The following is a 17,982-nucleotide window of genomic DNA, read 5'->3' as shown; positions in this document are numbered from 1 at the left end:
ACATAAAATGGCAAATATGGTAAATTAAAATTATGTATATATAATAAAACTTCGAAAATTAAAATTATGTGTACATAATGAAAATTTGGGAGTCAAAATTATGTACATAAAAAAATTCAAAAGTTAAAATTATGTACATAAAAATTCAGGAATTAAAATTATGTACATAATAAAAATTCAAAAATTAAAGAATGATGTGGCTAGCAAAAATTAAAATTATATACATATATACATATAATTTTTATTCCCGAAAAATTGTTGTTATAACATAAAATAAACTCAAAATTAATATTTTATGCGGGCATAATTTTAATTCTGCATTTTTAATTATATGATAATCTTAATAATAATTCGATGAATTATAAATACGTTTAGACATAATAATTTCTTTTCTTTCAGTTTTCAGTATCAATATAATTTAATAGAATTTTTATGATAATATTAAATAACAGAACGGTGTGCTATACAGAGTTGACTTTATATTATTTATATTAATATACAGGATGTTCCGCGCCCAAAGAGTCGTCTTTAAATGACGTTAAAAATACACTATAAATCAATGATTCACTCGGTACGGAACACTGTATTATATCAATAATTTATATTCTGCATAACTTCCTTTTTAATGAACATAAAAAAAATTACAATTTATTTACAAAAAAGCAGGGCCCCTCCGGGATTTGAACCCGGGACCTCCTGCACCCAAAGCAGGAATCATACCCCTAGACCAAGAGGCCTGATGACCATTCGCAATTATAAAAGATAGATCAGATACATAAGAACAACTTACAAAATTTTAATTGTATTGGAGAAAACATTTAAATACTAAAAATGATATTCAGGCATCAAGCAAGTCAAAAAAGAGAAGGATGATTTATTTTTACAGATGAAAATTTATGATACAACACGTCTAATCATTTGGCTTGCATTATTTTACACTTTCTTGTATATACATAGTAAAGTTTCTTTATACATATATAAATCTATGTATATAGGACTATACATTAAAAATTAAAGAATAATCAGAATAAAAGGAGCTAAATTTTCAATACTTAGTTTGGCTTCAAGGAATATGAAAAGTGTAGAAATTTTTCCAGTGTGTTATTTAGGCCGGGTCCACAATAGGTGATTTAAGTCCTATGCTTTAAAAAATTGACTAATCACAATCGACTATTCTTCTCATACTTGATTGTGATTGGGCAATTTATTAAGGCTTAGAGCTTAAATTACCTATTATGAATCCGGCCTGATCGTTTGCAAGAATATGGCGGTCGCCATGACGTGAGTGTGATCAGTTTATATTGTAAGAAACGTACGAACAGCTGACAGCGCAAGCGCGAGCGACGTCATCCACATCGTCCCTGTTTACTGCTGCCATCAGCATCGAGCAAGCGGTCCGATAAGCGCACATGCGCGCGCACGGAAGAAAGCATGTGGATACTCTGGCACGCGAGCCGAGAGAGCCGGCACTCTCCTTCGAGAAGTGTATCAGATCGGTCGAGCTCTGTACACGGGAGTCATTCCCAATAAACTAGTCCTTTGTGTAACTTAGGGTGCCGTCACATGAGGCGTAAAAGCGTAACCTGCGTATTCTAGTGTAATCTAGTGATTTAATAAAAGATACGCCGTGGTTACGCTATTCTGAAGGATTCACATAGGGCGTATTGCGCGGAACGTGTAACTAATACAACCAATCGTAGATTAGAGTTTCCGTTGTATGCTTTAACAGAAATGCTAAATAGGACTTGTGATTGGTTTTCGTAACCTACGCGTCCCGAATAATACGCTTCATGGGGAACCGATGCTTTGGGTTCCATAAAACGCGCATATTTAAAATGGCTGGCAAAGTGACAAGATAAACGAAATATGTAGAAGACGAGACGTAATCGATGCAGAACAGCTTAGTATTTTGCAGCATTTTTAAGGTAATAATTTATTGTATTTCTAATAATCATATTAAATTTAATCTCCTAGGTCCCATAAAAAAGATTAATGCAGATGTCCTTTTTGTCTAATTTTTGTCTTCTCTTCTCAACGTCTCTTTTGTCCTATTAAATTCTACACCAGACATTTGCACAGAAATAATTTTGGCTTGTGGTGCTCACCTACAGAGAAACCTGATTTAGGCAGCAGCGATTAAATAAATAAATACATTTAATTACTATAATACAATAAAATGATACAACAAAATATATACAAAGAATGTAGTAAACATACTGTTATAACATATTGTCACGACAAAATTTTCATCTATAACGATCCTTATCTTCCACATAATGCTTGAAGCATTCATGCTCGACAAAATTAGTAGAAAATTGGAACAGCCATCCACAATACCCGCATTTGTGCTGAAAAGATTCAAACATGCAATGTAGAAAATAATGCATTATGATGTTCATATTGCTCAAAATTCTCAAAAATTCATGCATGTAAAACAAGAAATCAATATATGTTAAATATTAGAGAAAAAGAAAACAGATTTCAAATGCAAAAAGTACGAAGACCTACTATAGGGAGATTGCAATTATTTTCAATATATTGCCATCTATTGGAAACACTCTCGAGAACTAAATCGATAGGTACGTTAGTAAAAAGTGAAATAACATCAAGAGATAATAATTTGTAGTCATTATGGATGTAAATATCTGAAATTTTGTTAACCATTTCGAAACTATTTTTTATGTGGTTATTAATATAATGTATAACTTATGTTTTATGTATTAATTCTTGCTGTTTCCTTTTGTTTGATACATATATATAAATTCTTCAAATCAGTTTTAATTTATTTCTACCGCATTTTCACTTTTGTCAAGCGGGATCTACAATGGCAGCAGGAATACAGAGTACAAGAGTAAGCAGTAAGCAGTACAAAATGGGATTAGCTCATTCCGTTACTCCCGACGAAATGAGCGAATCCCATTTCGTACTGCTTACTGCTTACTCTTGCACTCTGTATTCCTGCTGCCATTGTAGACCCCGCTTCAATATACCTAAGTCAAATATAAAATCAAATTATTTCATTGGCTCCGCCATATTCTTGGAAAGTCAGCTATTAACCAATCCCGACGTTATAACCAGTTCACATGTCTCTTAAACTAACTTTTCATGATGACGCTGAAAATAAGCGTCGAGCGTCACCATGAAAACTCAGCTTTTAAGGCCTGAGCACAAATTGCTAAACAAGTTGTTTTATTCGAGTGTGCAACATAGTTAGAAATTTATGTATAAAATGGCTGTAAAAGAAAAACAAACGGATCCCTCTTCGTTCGAGGAGATAGAATGGAACGTAGAAAATGAAATTCAGCTTTTCTTCTCCATGAATGGCCACAAACCAGTCGGTAAGACGCGAAAGCCGGCGATTTCAGGTTATATTTACTATTATTATTTACCACTCACATGCAGATTCTCAATTGCAATTTAATGAATTGTTCTCAAGGTGTCAACAAATATTTTCACATGGTGTGCATATGGGAGAAATTTCGCGCTGCCATTCACAAGGATGTGCCATTAAAAATGATTTGGGATCATTTGGAATCTATGTACGATCTTATGGCTTTGGTAAGCATTGATTTATACATATAGAAATGAAAAAGTTTAAATGAATAAAATGTTTAGAGCAGTGTATTATATTTAAATTAATTTAAATTATATAACAGTAGAAAAATTTAAATTAAATATTTTTACTGTTATATAATTTGTACTGTATAATTTTTAATAAAAAGTATATTTTATATATATATATATATTTTGTACTGTATAATTTTTAATAAAAAGTATATTTTATATATATATATATATATGTATGTATATGTAAATTTTTTTTATAGGATGACATGGAAGATTTACCTTTTCCAAGTCAAGAGATGGATTTTTCTCTACCAGAGACCGAATTTGTAGGAAAGCCTCGAAAAAAGGAGGAATTAGAGATAAAACTGAAGGATCAGAGAGATAAATACAAAGAGATTAAGAAGGAAAAGGATATTAAGGAAAGTTTGAAAAAGGAAGGTGTACTGCGTGATTTTAAAGGAAGCAAAGACATGGAGAAAAAGAAGGAAGAAATAAAGAAGTATGTGAAAGAAATGGAGATCAAGAAAGATAAATTTAAGGATGCAAAAGATACAAGAAAAGAGCATAAATCCTCAAAAGGTCGCTCAAAGGGCAAAGACGATTCGGAAGAAAGTGGTAAAGGATATTTTTTAATTTCACTTATTTAGCGATCTATCCTAAGTAATGAATATATTATATATTATATTTTAATATATATAAATTTAATATAAAATATATTAATATAATTTAATAAATAAATAATTAATTTAATATTTTTAATAATTATATTTTTTTTAAGCATCAAATGGAAAGAAAGAACGCAAGGATTCAGAGTCCGGTCGTGAGCTCTTAAAAGAATCCCTAAGAGGCCAACCAGGCAAAGTGTAGACAGTTCTTCTAAAGCTTCTTCCAGTCCATGCGATACACCTCCACCGAAACGAAGAAGGATATAACAGTTATCGTAAATGTCGACACTCACATTTATGTTTCATGTTAAGCCCGAGTTGTGTAATTTTCATATGTAGCTATTATACTATGTTGTATTTTAACAATATGGACATGTATGTATATATATAAGGAACCGTTTAAAATTTTTATAAGATTGTATAGGCACTATTTCTTAAATAGATCATATTTTCTAAACATCTTTGTCTTTTAAATGTTTCATACTCAAATGAAGGAAGAGAGAATAGAAAATTTACTTTTAATATATAATATAAATAATGTAAAATATATAATATAAAGAGAAATAATGATTAATTCAGAAAAGTATGTAAAGAACTCTAAATTTTATATAATTTTTCTACTTCCCGATATATCAAAAATTTGTTGAACACATCTTTTGTAATTCTTATTTGTTCTAGAAAATATATATTTTTTATATTAAATATAGAAACTAATTCATGAGTTATATCATTATTTGAAAAGAAATTTAAAATAAAACATGACAAATTACATTTATATAAATAGTATAATAAATATATAATATAATAATATATAACATAAAAAGGAATGATTGAAAAGTAAAACATTGAATTTTATATAATTTTGTCCTATTTCATATCATTTTTCCACTTCCCGACACATCAAATTTATTGAACACACTTTCTGTAATTCTTACTTGTTCTAGAAAATATATTTTTTATATTAAATGTAGAAACTAATTGAGTTATATCGTTATTTTAAGAAGAAATTAAATAAAACACAACAAATTACATTTTTAGTGATTCATTCACCACTGATTTTACAAATTAAAATTGTGACAAGGAAAAACGCAAGGACAACATCAAATAAAATTTGTGGTTACCAGCCAAGATTTATTGAAAAAATCGTGGAATTTTCATTGTTAGGAATGTTTGTCAAGAGCAGAATATACGATCTCGTTTCAACAGGCAGTTTTCGTGAGACACGTGACAGAGGTGCTCAGCATCATCTTCAGCATCATCTTCAGCATTATCTTCAGCATCATCATCATCATCATCAGCATCAGCATCATCATCATCATCATCATCAACATCATCATCAACATCAACATCATCAGCACCAACATCGATGGCGACGGAGATCCATGCGTCGAGGGAAGTCCTTCAGTATCATTTTCAGCATGACTCTTCAGTATCATCATCGATGATGACGGAGATTCATGCGTCGAGGGAAGTTCTTCACGCAGAAAAATCCTGATGCTGAAGTCCTGTAGGCGATGGCTGGCGACCGTTTTTTTTTCAATAATATCAGTTAAAGGTGAATTATCGAAGCCTTCTGGCCTCGCGTTCGGACTCGAGCAAGGTTAAGAGATCGCCTTCTCGCACCGGTCCCTTCACGTTCCTGATGATCTGTCGATTCTGCTCGCCCAGGAACTCCACCTTCACCTGGGTGCACTGTCCCTGCGAGCCGGTGCGGCCCAGGACCTTGATTACGCGCGCCAGAACGACTGGTTTATCCATATTTGATATTTTACTTCTCTCACGTGGCTCGCGAACGAAGTGTCTAAATGCAAGTGGAAGAGATTGCGCGTTAAATGCGCAGAGCTGCGGAAACTCTCCGTTCACTTCCGGTGAGTCACTACTGTTCAATAGGAGATATAGCTGCGTTATTTCGAAATTCAATTGTAAGCACTGGAAATCTTATAATATAGTGCTGATTTTATATTTTTTGCCCCTGTAGATTTATTTTATTTTTATTTTCAGTGACTACAGATTTTTAGATTTTTATTTTCTTTTACAGGGTGTCCAATTTTAATAGATCACTCCCAAAAGTTTGTTATTTATTTTTAATTGCACAGCAAACTCAAATAGCAAAATGACAATAAATAACGTCATTTTGACGTTTAATGACGTCAGTTTATTGTTACTTGGGAAATGTTTTAAACAAAAGTTGTGCAACACTTGTTTGAAATATTTTGTTGTACAATCAAAAATAAGTTTTTAGGGATGGTCGATTAAAATTGGATATTCTGCATATTATTTATTATATATATATATAATCGTATTATGTAGGTATATAATATATTTTGAAATATTATTTATTATATATTAATATTTTATTTTTATATTAAGTATAAAAAAGTGATGAAATTTTGATTTCTTATACCTCATACATACATAAGAAAGAATTCAATGTTGATGCATAATCAGATTTAATTTAATTTTGCATTTATATATCTCTTTTTTTACATTCTTAAATAGAACTTACACATTTTGTAGCATTCTGAAAAATCACATTTGAATTTTCTTACAAAATTTAAGGATTTGTAATTAAAAATATACAGTAATTGCTTTGTGAGAAATTTCGAAAAATTATTTTTTTCGAACTCTAACAATTTTTAATTAGAAATCAATCAAAACATCTCAGAATTATTAGTATTAATGTATGTACCTCTATGTGAATTTTTTAAATAAAATATCGTAAATATTACAGTAATAATTAATTATCGAGAAAAAATTGTTTCAATCATTGTCATAATAATAGTCCTATTCTATGCTTTATTCAACTAAAATACATGTGTGATATCATGTATTTATATTATCTTGCATTTATATATTTATCAATAATACAGAATAAATGTGGACACATATTGCACACGTGTCGATTATATCTTAAAAATACAATGAAGATTCAAGTCTTTTTACATCTCTGATAAAACTTGTGTATGCATATACATATATATATATATATATATATATATGTATATATATCTCTATTTGAATCAGAACTTGAGATTTGATATAATTTTAACAAATTATAAATTATTGATGCTATTCGATGCGAGAATACATATACTTTATGTCAATTTCTCCCTCTCAATGTTTCTATTTTTGTGAATAAATTCACGAACACACTTTTGCATAGCACGAATAGCAACGAAATCTTAGCTAAAATTATATCATTTTCCATCACCGATTTGAATTAATACTAAGTTGTGATGAAAATGGACCCTGACATATACTTCAATCGCAATTACAAAAAGCTCTTATTTTAGTAGCATAATTTTGTACCATATAAGGTACATATATAGTGTCGCTACTAACTAAATAACTTCTCTTACAATCAGTCAAAGATCTATTTTATTCCAATCATTTTCATCCAACAATAACATTAAAAGCTAGCACAGGCTTCCGAAGAAATATTTATCAACTCAAAGCACTATACACGTTCACGAATCATGAAACAGTATTCGAGTAATTTTCTCTTTCTTTTTTTTTGTTCCCATTTCTATGCTTTCATCGGTTCTATCACTATCTAAAGCAACATCCGATGAAGAAACATGGAAATGTTATGATGGATAATAGACTGTCGACATTACAACACTGAACAAGATAACAAAGGTTCACAATATTTGCAATAAATTTTTACTGCCACAAATTAGTGGAAAGAGTCTGTCCGGGTAACGCAGTGGCATTGGCAGGTTTGCCTGTCGTAGAGGAAAAATTCATATCACCCATAGACATTTGCGACATTTGTTGCGGCAACTGAAATGTCATTACAAATTATTTAAAAAGTAACACATTGACATTTTATCTAATACAGATATTACAACATAGTATATACATATTAATATTATAATATATAATATTTAATATATATTATATTATATTTAATATATATTATATAATATATAATATTTAATATATATCATATTATATTTTAATTAAATATACATATATATATATATATGTATATTTTAATATATTATATTATAAAATATTTATATATATACATATATATTAATATATAACATATATTTATATTTGGATATTCATTTTCAATGCACACATATGCAATCATGTAACACAGAGCGTCTCAAAATATTTGTTATTACATACTTGAGCATTGAATGCAGCAGTTTGTTGTTGCTGTGCTGTTAAATTAAAGAAAGGATTGCTGCCAGGAGCTGGCTGAAGATTTTGCGTCAACATACCGCTCCATCCATTATTACTAGTAATACTAGTTTGTCCTAATTGCATCATCTATAAAATATAAGAAAAAGTTGAAAATTTTCTAAATTTTACATTAAAAGTTAGAATAATTACACATAGTCAGCGCAATAAAATATAAAAAATATACAGGGTGAGGAAAAAGTATGAGACTAGTAAAACATCATTCTTTCCGATATTTATCAGTCTCATACTTTTTCTTCACCTTGTATAATATATAAACACACAAAGCTTTATTTACCATTTGAGGTGGCATCGTCATAGCAGCATTTGGTACACCATTTAGTTGATTTATTTGCCCTAGATGTAAGCCTAAAGGATTGGCTGCTACCGCACCTATCGAACTAGGATTCGTTATAATTTGATTTTGATTAACAAGCATCTGATTTGTGACCGGCATTTGTGTAGAAAGTTGGCCGATTTGACCTAAAGAACTTTGTTGTCCAAACGTATTCACATTTGACATTTGCTGTTTATATGGTATAGAATGTTGAGAATACACTCCTCCTGAAATATATGTAAAGAAAAACGCAGTGCGTATTAATTTTTGAAATTTATCAATATTTCTTCGTCGCACGCGCATTACCTGAAACACCATAAATCGATGATTGATGACTTGGTGTACCATATAATGCTAAAATACTGTCCTTTGTCATTTTGCTTTTTTCTTGAGATAGCGGCGCTGTTTGTTCAAAGAAACTTTCCTCTTCGGTTTTAGCGGTTGCTTTACTTCCATTAGAAACGTCATTTCCAGTTGTGGCTGTCGAAGCAGGTGGCGCAGACAAGAAGGAAGAAAACACGTCGTCTCCAGAACCATTTACATTTATTTGGTTGGTTGCTGGCGCATCTATTAAGGTATTGATGTAAATAAGATATTTATATTCCAAAAATTATATAATTATATAGTAAATTATATATACATAAAAAATGAAAAAACACACCAAGACCTAGGAGATCCAGAATTGCAGAACTTTCTTTTGTTCTACCAAGTTTAGGACTGACGGAACTGCGAGGTTTTGGCAATTGAGGCACTACTTCAGGTTTTTTTACAAGTGGGAGTACAGTTGTCGCAGCTTCGGAACTCTCCTTTTTTCGCCTGCGTTGTCTCTCAGCTTCTTCATCAAGTTCTTTATCCCAATTGACCTAGCAATTGATGGCAATATTTCCAATTTAAACTCACAAATACACCCTGATATAGTTTTGCAGATATAAAATCAATATTGCATACAAATATTTATATGATATAATTTATATACAGCAAATAAATAATGTCACTATTTACAAAGCAAAACATTACAAAGTTTTCTTTATACATATTACATATTTTTATATATATATATACATATTTAATACATAACTTATACATATTTAATACTTATATTTTAATCAAAATTATATGTTGAGAAGCAAATAAGATTAAAGTAGATATGACAATCATACCTTCGGTAAAGGAGGTGGCACCCATTCTCTGGCTATGTACTTTTTGTGTTCATACTTTGCTCGAATAAAACTTTCAAGACTACAATCCGTTTGCGGTCTTCGGAAACTGTCTGGAAGATTTGCCTCATAGACTGCTCTGGCTCGGGAATTACCCATTTGCTGTAAGCTCTAGAAATTAAAAGCACAAAGATTCATAAATAAAAACAGAATAAAATATTTAAAAGCTTCAATAGTTTTTATTTATTTTGTAGAAAATACACATAATTGTCTATTTAAGAAAATATATAAAATATAAATATTTAAAAGAATACTAATTAATATTATATATATATATATATATATATAATTTTATAAATAATATTATAACAATAAAATTAAAATTCTTAAAATATAAATGTTATTAAAAACTGACTAACTTTTCTGTAAAAACAATTAGAACTTTATAACATGATAAATATATAATTTATAAAATTATATATTTTAGATACTTTTCAATACAAAACTTTAATAAATAATAAAAATATTATTCTTTTAAAAATGTTACCTATTATCTTTAAAAAAACTAAAATGTATATATAATATACATATATATATATATATATATATATATATATATATATATATATATATATATATATATATATATATATATAATATAGTATACATACTACTACTTGTTCTGGTGTCCATGTGTCTAAATTAACAGACTTCACTTTGCTTATATGCACGCCAAGATTTCTGTGTATACCAGCACATCGAATACACAAGAAAATTCCCAAGTTCCAGCTGGCCCATCTTGGTCCTGTAAAATATAATAATACATATCTAGGATATAAAAAAATATTTTACCTCTCATCTAAATTTGGAATTTAATTAAAGACTTGATGTATAAAAGAAGCAAAAAGATAAATAACTATAGATTTTTATTAATAGCTATCAATACAAGTGTTCTGTCAACCAATTGAGCCATTTATTTACACATATGTAACAAAATACATACACACATTTGCGACTGTATTATGAGCTTTAAATCATGATAACATAAATGACAGATCTTATTAAAAATGACTATATATTTTTATCAAAATTTAATTATCTATCAAGAAAAGAGAGAGGGAGGGAGAGGGGAGAGAAAAAGAAAAAGAGGCATGTTCTCATTTTTTGAGCCAAAATTCGAGCAATAAGTAAACCTGGAAGACGTTTCGACGACGTTAAAGACGAGCTTAAAAACAGTGCACTGACAGCACGGAAATTAAAAATCCATAACGCGTTGACGTTTCGTGGCCTACGTCATTCCACGATTTACGCTGATAAATGTCGATTTTAAGAGATACACAAATACACATACAAATGCGATAAAAATTATACACACAGTACAAAGCACTGAATATTTCCTGAAGATTTGAGAATAACGACTCTGACGTGAGTCAGAAATAAGCGTAAGAAGGTACAGGATAAGCGATAATGTTACTTCTTGTCAGACGAACCTTTCGCGTCACAGTCGACGCAGTACTTGTTATCCTCGTCGCGGAGCATCTGTGTCAGCAGGTTTTGACACTTTTCCTGAATCTGCTTAGCGCGCTCCTTCTCGTGACGGGATGTCATTTTTGCCGAGAGCGTCTTCGCGAAATCACAGTGTCACAGTCACGGAAGACCACGCGCGATCGCGAGAGCCTTCAGCAGCTCCGGTGTCGCCTCCCCGCGATAAACGCTCGACCCCGCTAGAGATTCTATTAGTTTCAGCTGCGGCGCGGCGATCGCGCGATCATCGAAGAGGGAGCACATACTTTTCCATAAAGGTGCCTTTTCACGAGCCGCTAAAACCGATTGTTTGAGCGACAAAATGATCACGTAACAACTTTTGTCGCTGAATTAAGGGTCGGCAGGCGACATGGTGGAGACGCCTATCGGCCGGCCGGGAATTAGAGATTCTTATATTCCAGATATTAGCGAAACTACTGAATGAATCTTATTAAATTTATGATATTCTTAATCAGTAAGCTCAAATGCAGTCCGCCAAAGAGTTATTTATTGAAAAAAAGATGAAAATAAAATTTATAATATAACTTGGGGGAATGCGCAGCTAGTAACGGGTAAGGTTGGGTTAGCCAGGAGTCCGTATTTTATTTATTATAAATTTTTCAGAGCAAAAATGCAAAATCCGACTCTTTGGCGGACTACTTTATTATATCAAGAATATATTAAAAAAAAAAAACCAAAGTTATGTCACTTATTTTATGAAATATCTGGACTATAAGATTCTCACTAGATTCATAAGGAGCAGGGGAAATTTCCGTGGTAACATACTGACAGCTAACAGCTTGACAAGGAGAGACTATCATTCTGTCCTTGTCTCTCTTACATCGCATATGTGGTAACATCCATGTAGACACAAACACTAATGCGTTGAACGAATGCGATTATTGGGAGATATCAGCAAGAACCGGTTTTCGTATTATCATTGTTTCTCTGTATATGTATATTATATGTAAAAGAACAATAAGAATAGCAATAATTCTTGCCTAACATTATCTTCCAATTATCGTTTCGTGTACGCAATATATATTTCACATTATGCATCTGTAACAAATAATCGAATGATTTATTTAAATATTTGCATATAATCTATATAAATCTATATAATAAATAAAATGTGTAATAAATTATCGAATGATTTATTTAAATATTTGCATATAATCTATGTAAATAAAATATGTACAAATAAAATAATATTTATGCAAATATTATTTTATTTGTGTACATATTTTATTTATATACCCAAACAACACCAAGTCCAAAATTGGCGCGTAAGATATCTTTAAGATGTCTTTTTGATATCATATCATAAAATAGCTGTCTTAAAGATTTCTTAATGCTATCTTATGCGTCAATTTTAGACTTGGTGCTGTCTGGGTAGATAATATGCAAATTAATATGCAAATAATAAATCATTCGATATAATTTGTTACAGATGCATAATGTGAAATATATATTGCGTACACGAAACGATAATTGAAAGATAATGTTAGGCAAGAATTATTGCTATTCTTGTTCTTTTACATATGTGTGTGTGGGTGTGTGTGTGTGTTTACAAAAATGTAGATTATTTCACATTATGTGTTTCAAATTATTATGATTTATATATTTGTAAATAAATCTATATAAATAATTAAATATTTATGTACAAATAAAATAATATTTATAAATATTTTATCTATCGAACCTCTAAAGACTTTGTATTAGTAGTATAAGGAAACGTGCAAAAAATATTTTCAATTTTTTAATTTAGTTTTTTCAATAAACTGTTTATAGGTTCGACCTTTTATATATTTTTTATATAAACTACAAGAAGTTTTATTTTGAGCCGTCGTAGCACTTTTTATCACATCCCAATTTAAAGCTATATATTTTACGGAAAAGTATCTAAAATGCCCTTTTTTGCATCTTTAGATCAAGATATCTAAAAAACGTGACGTGATACGCAATTTTTGCGGCCGAATTTGTAATCGGCATGAAAAAAATCTACAAAAATACGCTTTGGAAATCTTCGAACCTGAAAAAAGTCATTTTTTGTCGACCAGTGTTATTGATTGAAGCATAGCACAAACTGAACATTTTATATTGTATACATTGTCTGCATAATATTTTACTTATTTATAAAATATATAATATATAAGTTTATATATATGCACACACATAGATATGACAATAGCGTTATCGTGATTTTTTTTCGATTATTGAAGTTGTATTGTATAATCTCTCTCTTATCTCTTTCTCTCTGCTACATAAATACTATTATAACGTAAAAGAACTTACGAGTAACGTATGATGGCTCAATGCAATAATATTCAATCACGTAAAAAACTTGAGTTCAAATATATCAATATCAATTTTTTTACAATATATTAGAATATAGAAAAATTATAGAAATATAAGGCGATAAACTTGAAAATTTTTAAATATTGAAAATATTTTAATCATTTTTACAATTACATACACTATATATATATATATAAATGCAAAATAAGTCCGTAAATAAATTTATCAAGTAATAAATCCGTTGCATGCTTGCAGCTACATATGCATACACAAATAGCTGGTATGTTGATTTTTATTAAAAATTTATTTTCTGTATTATTTTGCATTTATATAGTGTGTATGTGAGTGTGTGTGTGTGTGTGTGTGCGCGCGCGCGCGCGCGTGTAGTAAAAATATTTTCAATATATTTATAAAATTTTTATTGCCGAAATATATTTTTTTATCATTTCTCTGTATTCCAATATATTATTAAAAAATTGATATTGATATATTTGAACTCTAATAATTTACTGGGTGATATACATACTGAACATCCTTTGCATTGATCAATATTACTCGACATAAGTTCTTTTATGTTATAAGTATTTATGGAGCAAATTATACAATAACATCAATAATAGAAAAAAAATCAAGAATAACCATGCATATTCGTCAATCTATGATTGCTATACAAGCTAATAATAATTTATATTCGTTCTCTTATTCTTGTCTCTCGAAAAAGTATAAGCAATAAATTATCAAATCTAACAAGTACCCGTGTCTAACATTGTAGACTAATTTACTTTCAATTATGCTACTGTTATTATTTATCATTAGACAATTATAAAACATATATATATATAGCACTACAAATTATATATGTATATGTTTTATAATTTATTTTATATTTTATTATTTGACAAGTTAAATCTCTCCGAATCATAATTTGCGCTTACATCTTAAAGACGAAATGCTGTAACTCTCTGATATTCCAATCTGTATTTTTGAAAAGGACCACATCCCGTATGGTCGAAACGTTAAAATAAATATATATACAACTTTAATTTGAGGCCAGTGTAGTCAGACCAAATCTATAACCTCTGTTTTGTAATTGTCTAATGATAAATAATAACAGTAGCATATATAATTGAGAGTAAATTAGTATATTTTATATATATATATATTTATATATAAATAATATATCCACATATGTGCATAAGCATATATAAAATTTACAAAAATAGGTGCTTATTAGTCTTGCTACGTTACTGCTTTCTGCTACGGAAGGCCAGAAAGCATTTTCAGGCGGCATCTCGCGTATACCGGCACGGTAGTGGAACAAGGAGAACACGTGATTATCGGTCCTTGTCTCTCTTACGTGCGTCCGCGTGAGCGATGCAGTGGTGTATGTACGTGTACAGACATACACCACTACATAAAACCCGAGAATTGGTTTCTCGGCGTTGGCAACACTGAAACCGGAGTTTCGCGTTGTCACCGCACGAGGTCTCCAATATCAATTCAAAGTTTGCCTGGGTGTACTGCCGACCCTTAAGGGTTGACAGCTTAGAACATATAGATATGGAAGGGGAATAGGAGCGCAAAACTGTGTCCAAGTAGAGTGCGAGAGAGAACCACGTTTTTAAGGAAAGAGAAGGGTAGATTGTTACTTCCGTTTGCAATGCGCAAACGCGAATTAGCGAAAGCACCAATTACATTTCCAGTTTCAAACGGCGCGGTGAGCGTGACGTCACCGTGACGTCATCTACGTTTGCGCATTGCGGATAAAGGTTAAAAAAACTATCTTTCTTTCTCGCACCCAACTTGGACACAGATTTTTATCACGGAGGACAAAGCAATTCTTTTTCCAGGTATATATGCTCTAAGGTTGACAGGTCGTCCAGCCAGACTCCGAATTGATGTTGGAAACCTCGCGCGGTGTCAACGCGAAACTTCGGTTTCAGTGTTGCCAACGCTGAGAAACCAATTCTCGGGCTTTATGTAGTGGTGCATGTCTATACACGTACATACACCATTGCATTGCTTACGCGGACGCACCGTAGAGAGACAAGGACCGATAATGACGTGTTCTCCTTGTTCCTCTACCGTGCCGGTATATGCGAGATGCGGCCTGAAAATGCTTTCTGGGTATCGATTCTGTAACTTTTTTTAAAGTGAAAACGTGAAAAATGAAAAATTTCCGCCAATCGCACATCGATTTCATTTTAAAATCAATGCGTGATTGGCGAGAATTTTTCACTTTTCACATTTTCACTTTAAAAAACGTTACAGAATTGATACCCTGGCCTTCCGTAGCAGAAGGCAGTAGCGTAGCAAGGCTAATAAGCACCCACTTTTTGGAAATTGTATATATGCTTATGCACATATGTGTGTATATATAGGTTGAGGATTAACCAATCAACTAACAAGTTGCTTTACTTTCATTGGTCAATCGGCACTTGTCAACTAGCAACGAGGATATTTGCAACCTATTGTAGAATGGCTCTTATGCATATGCTTATGCGCTTATGCAAGAGTGTGTGCTCCCCGCTTAAAAATCTTGATTGGTCTATAAACGTATGCATAAGAAATTCAATCAATCGAATTTTTTATGCATACGCATATGGGTTTATGCAAAAGTGTGCGCTCCCCGCTAAAGCGAGGGAAGGGGGGAGGGAATCCGTAATTCCAGGCCGGCCGATAGGCGTTTCCACCGGGCCTCCTGCCGACTCTTAATGCATCAACAAAATATTACTTTAATAAAAGGATGGCATCAAGCCGCAATCACAGATTAATAGACAGATCGCCAAAGGCCTGCCTAAAGAAGAGACCGCCATCTTCGTGCGATAGACTTTGCCCCTTACCGACACACTTTGCCCCTGGTTCGAGTCCGTGCTAAATTTCGTAGACTTGAACCAAAAGACTTTGCCCCTGGTTCGAGTCCGTGCTAAATTTCGTAGACTCGACCAAAAGACTTTGCCCCTGGTGCAAGTCTAGGCTAAATTTGTTTGACATTACCAACAGACTTTGCCCCTGGTGCGAATCCAGGCTAATTGATCATGAGACCAATTTGAAAGATTTGGCCCCCGTTGTGTGTGTGTGTGTGTGAGAGAGAGAGAGAGAGAGAGAGAGAGAGAGAGAGAGAGAGAGAGAGAGAATATTTTACATATGCATATATATATATATAAAATTTATTAAATATAAAAAATATATTTTTTACACATAAAATGTTTTTTTATTGAAATAATCACGATTTTAAATGTGATTTAACACAGTGTTCAAAAATTTTTTAATTAAATTTTTTAATTAAATTTTATTAAAGAAAATTACTTGAAATTTTTACATTAAGAATTTAAAGGCTCCTTATTCTCTTGTAGAAATTTATCACTACGCCAATTAATCACTTATTTCGAGTATTTAAAATACTATAATATACAGTAATTTAAGTATTCGAAATAAAAGTGATTAATTACTCGAAATAAGTGATAAATTGGCGTTACTAGTAATAAATTTCTATAAGGGTTGAAATAAAGTATAAGAGATAAATAGGCTATATGTGAGCCGTATGCGAAATGTGAGATGTAAGACGCATATTAAAATTTAATTTTTCGATATAACTTTCAAAAATGTACACGAGGTACAAAAAATTAGCTTGGACATTTGTAAGACTTAAAATTGGGATTAATTCTCAATTCTATTAATTAAATTTCGATATAACACACCTTACATCCGCGCACGGCTCACATATAGCCCATTTATTAGTGCAATTTTTAAGTTCCTTATTTTTCAAAGTTCACCTTTTTACGTTATCAAATATTTTTGGTACGTTTTCAAGAATTTTATATTTTTACTTACCGCAGTTTCTTATCCAAATGTAAAATCTTTTATCGCAGTCTATAAAAAATTGAAACAATTTACAATTTTATGATATAATATTATTATTATTACAATTTCTATATATATGCACATCTGTCAAATATCGTGATTTATTTCACATTATTATTATCTATTTTAATAAAAAAAAAAAAAACACTTGCAACAATCAAAAATAAACCGCCTGCCGCGAACGGAAAATGCCAAGAAAGCACGCAATTTCCGCGAATCTCGTAATTTTTTTGAAAAATCAACAATTTCAACGAAATTGTAAATTCTTCATATCATTGCACAAGTATAATTCACAATAATAATTTTCAGTAACTACGATAAAAAATCGTATACTGAAAACCGCAAACGAAAGTGCAATGGGAGTAAGAGTAAAGTCTGT

At 31.1% G+C, this 17,982-nt stretch overlaps 3 protein-coding genes and 1 non-coding gene across 4 annotated transcripts; 1 reads left to right on the top strand and 3 right to left on the bottom strand.

Moving 5' to 3' along the window:
- Nucleotides 1-665: 665 nt before the first annotated feature.
- TRNAP-UGG (transfer RNA proline (anticodon UGG)) lies at nt 666-737 on the bottom strand. The gene has a single exon. It is a non-coding gene; the product is annotated as a tRNA-Pro (tRNA).
- A 2,132-nt stretch (nt 738-2,869) lies between these two features.
- LOC114928580 (MRG/MORF4L binding protein) lies at nt 2,870-4,689 on the top strand. The gene is given in 5 exon segments (XM_029299831.2): nt 2,870-3,338; nt 3,437-3,558; nt 3,828-4,182; nt 4,346-4,390; nt 4,393-4,689. Coding segments are annotated over 5 exon segments (747 nt in total). The 5' UTR covers nt 2,870-3,220; the 3' UTR covers nt 4,500-4,689.
- A 653-nt stretch (nt 4,690-5,342) lies between these two features.
- On the bottom strand, nt 5,343-6,056 carry LOC114928583 (small ribosomal subunit protein eS28). Its single transcript, XM_029299832.2, has one exon. It carries the CDS (start codon nt 5,988-5,990, stop codon nt 5,793-5,795), a length of 198 nt encoding a protein of 65 aa, XP_029155665.1. The 5' UTR covers nt 5,991-6,056; the 3' UTR covers nt 5,343-5,792.
- Nucleotides 6,057-7,008: 952 nt separating this feature from the next.
- LOC114928568 (stromal membrane-associated protein 1) lies at nt 7,009-11,650 on the bottom strand. Its single transcript, XM_029299818.2, has 8 exons — nt 11,408-11,650; nt 10,589-10,722; nt 9,921-10,088; nt 9,422-9,623; nt 9,067-9,327; nt 8,722-8,987; nt 8,370-8,513; nt 7,009-8,015 (listed from the first exon to the last, which is right to left on the bottom strand). The coding sequence occupies exons 1-8, from the start codon at nt 11,523-11,525 to the stop codon at nt 7,896-7,898; spliced, it is 1,413 nt and encodes a 470-aa protein (XP_029155651.1). The 5' UTR covers nt 11,526-11,650; the 3' UTR covers nt 7,009-7,895.
- Nucleotides 11,651-17,982: the final 6,332 nt, after the last annotated feature.

The sequence above is a fragment of the Nylanderia fulva genome, unplaced genomic scaffold (genome assembly GCF_048542155.1).
Source record: "Nylanderia fulva isolate GAGA-0341 unplaced genomic scaffold, ASM4854215v1 Scaffold85, whole genome shotgun sequence".
Classification (NCBI taxonomy): domain Eukaryota; kingdom Metazoa; phylum Arthropoda; class Insecta; order Hymenoptera; family Formicidae; genus Nylanderia; species Nylanderia fulva.
Note: the sequence above shows the minus strand (reverse complement) of the source record. Positions and strands in the feature narration are given on the sequence as shown.

Excerpts from the sequence above, each read along its gene's own strand:
- LOC114928568 (XM_029299818.2), bottom strand. The coding sequence starts at position 11,525 with ATGACATCCCGTCACGAGAAGGAGCGCGCTAAGCAGATTCAGGAAAAG. Across the intron at positions 9,624-9,920 it reads TGCCACCTCCTTTACCGAAG|GTCAATTGGGATAAAGAACT; the intron begins GTATGATTGTCA and ends ATCAATTGCTAG. Across the intron at positions 9,328-9,421 it reads TCTGGATCTCCTAGGTCTTG|ATGCGCCAGCAACCAACCAA; the intron begins GTGTGTTTTTTC and ends ATACCTTAATAG.
- LOC114928583 (XM_029299832.2), bottom strand. The coding sequence starts at position 5,990 with ATGGATAAACCAGTCGTTCTGGCGCGCGTAATCAAGGTCCTGGGCCGC.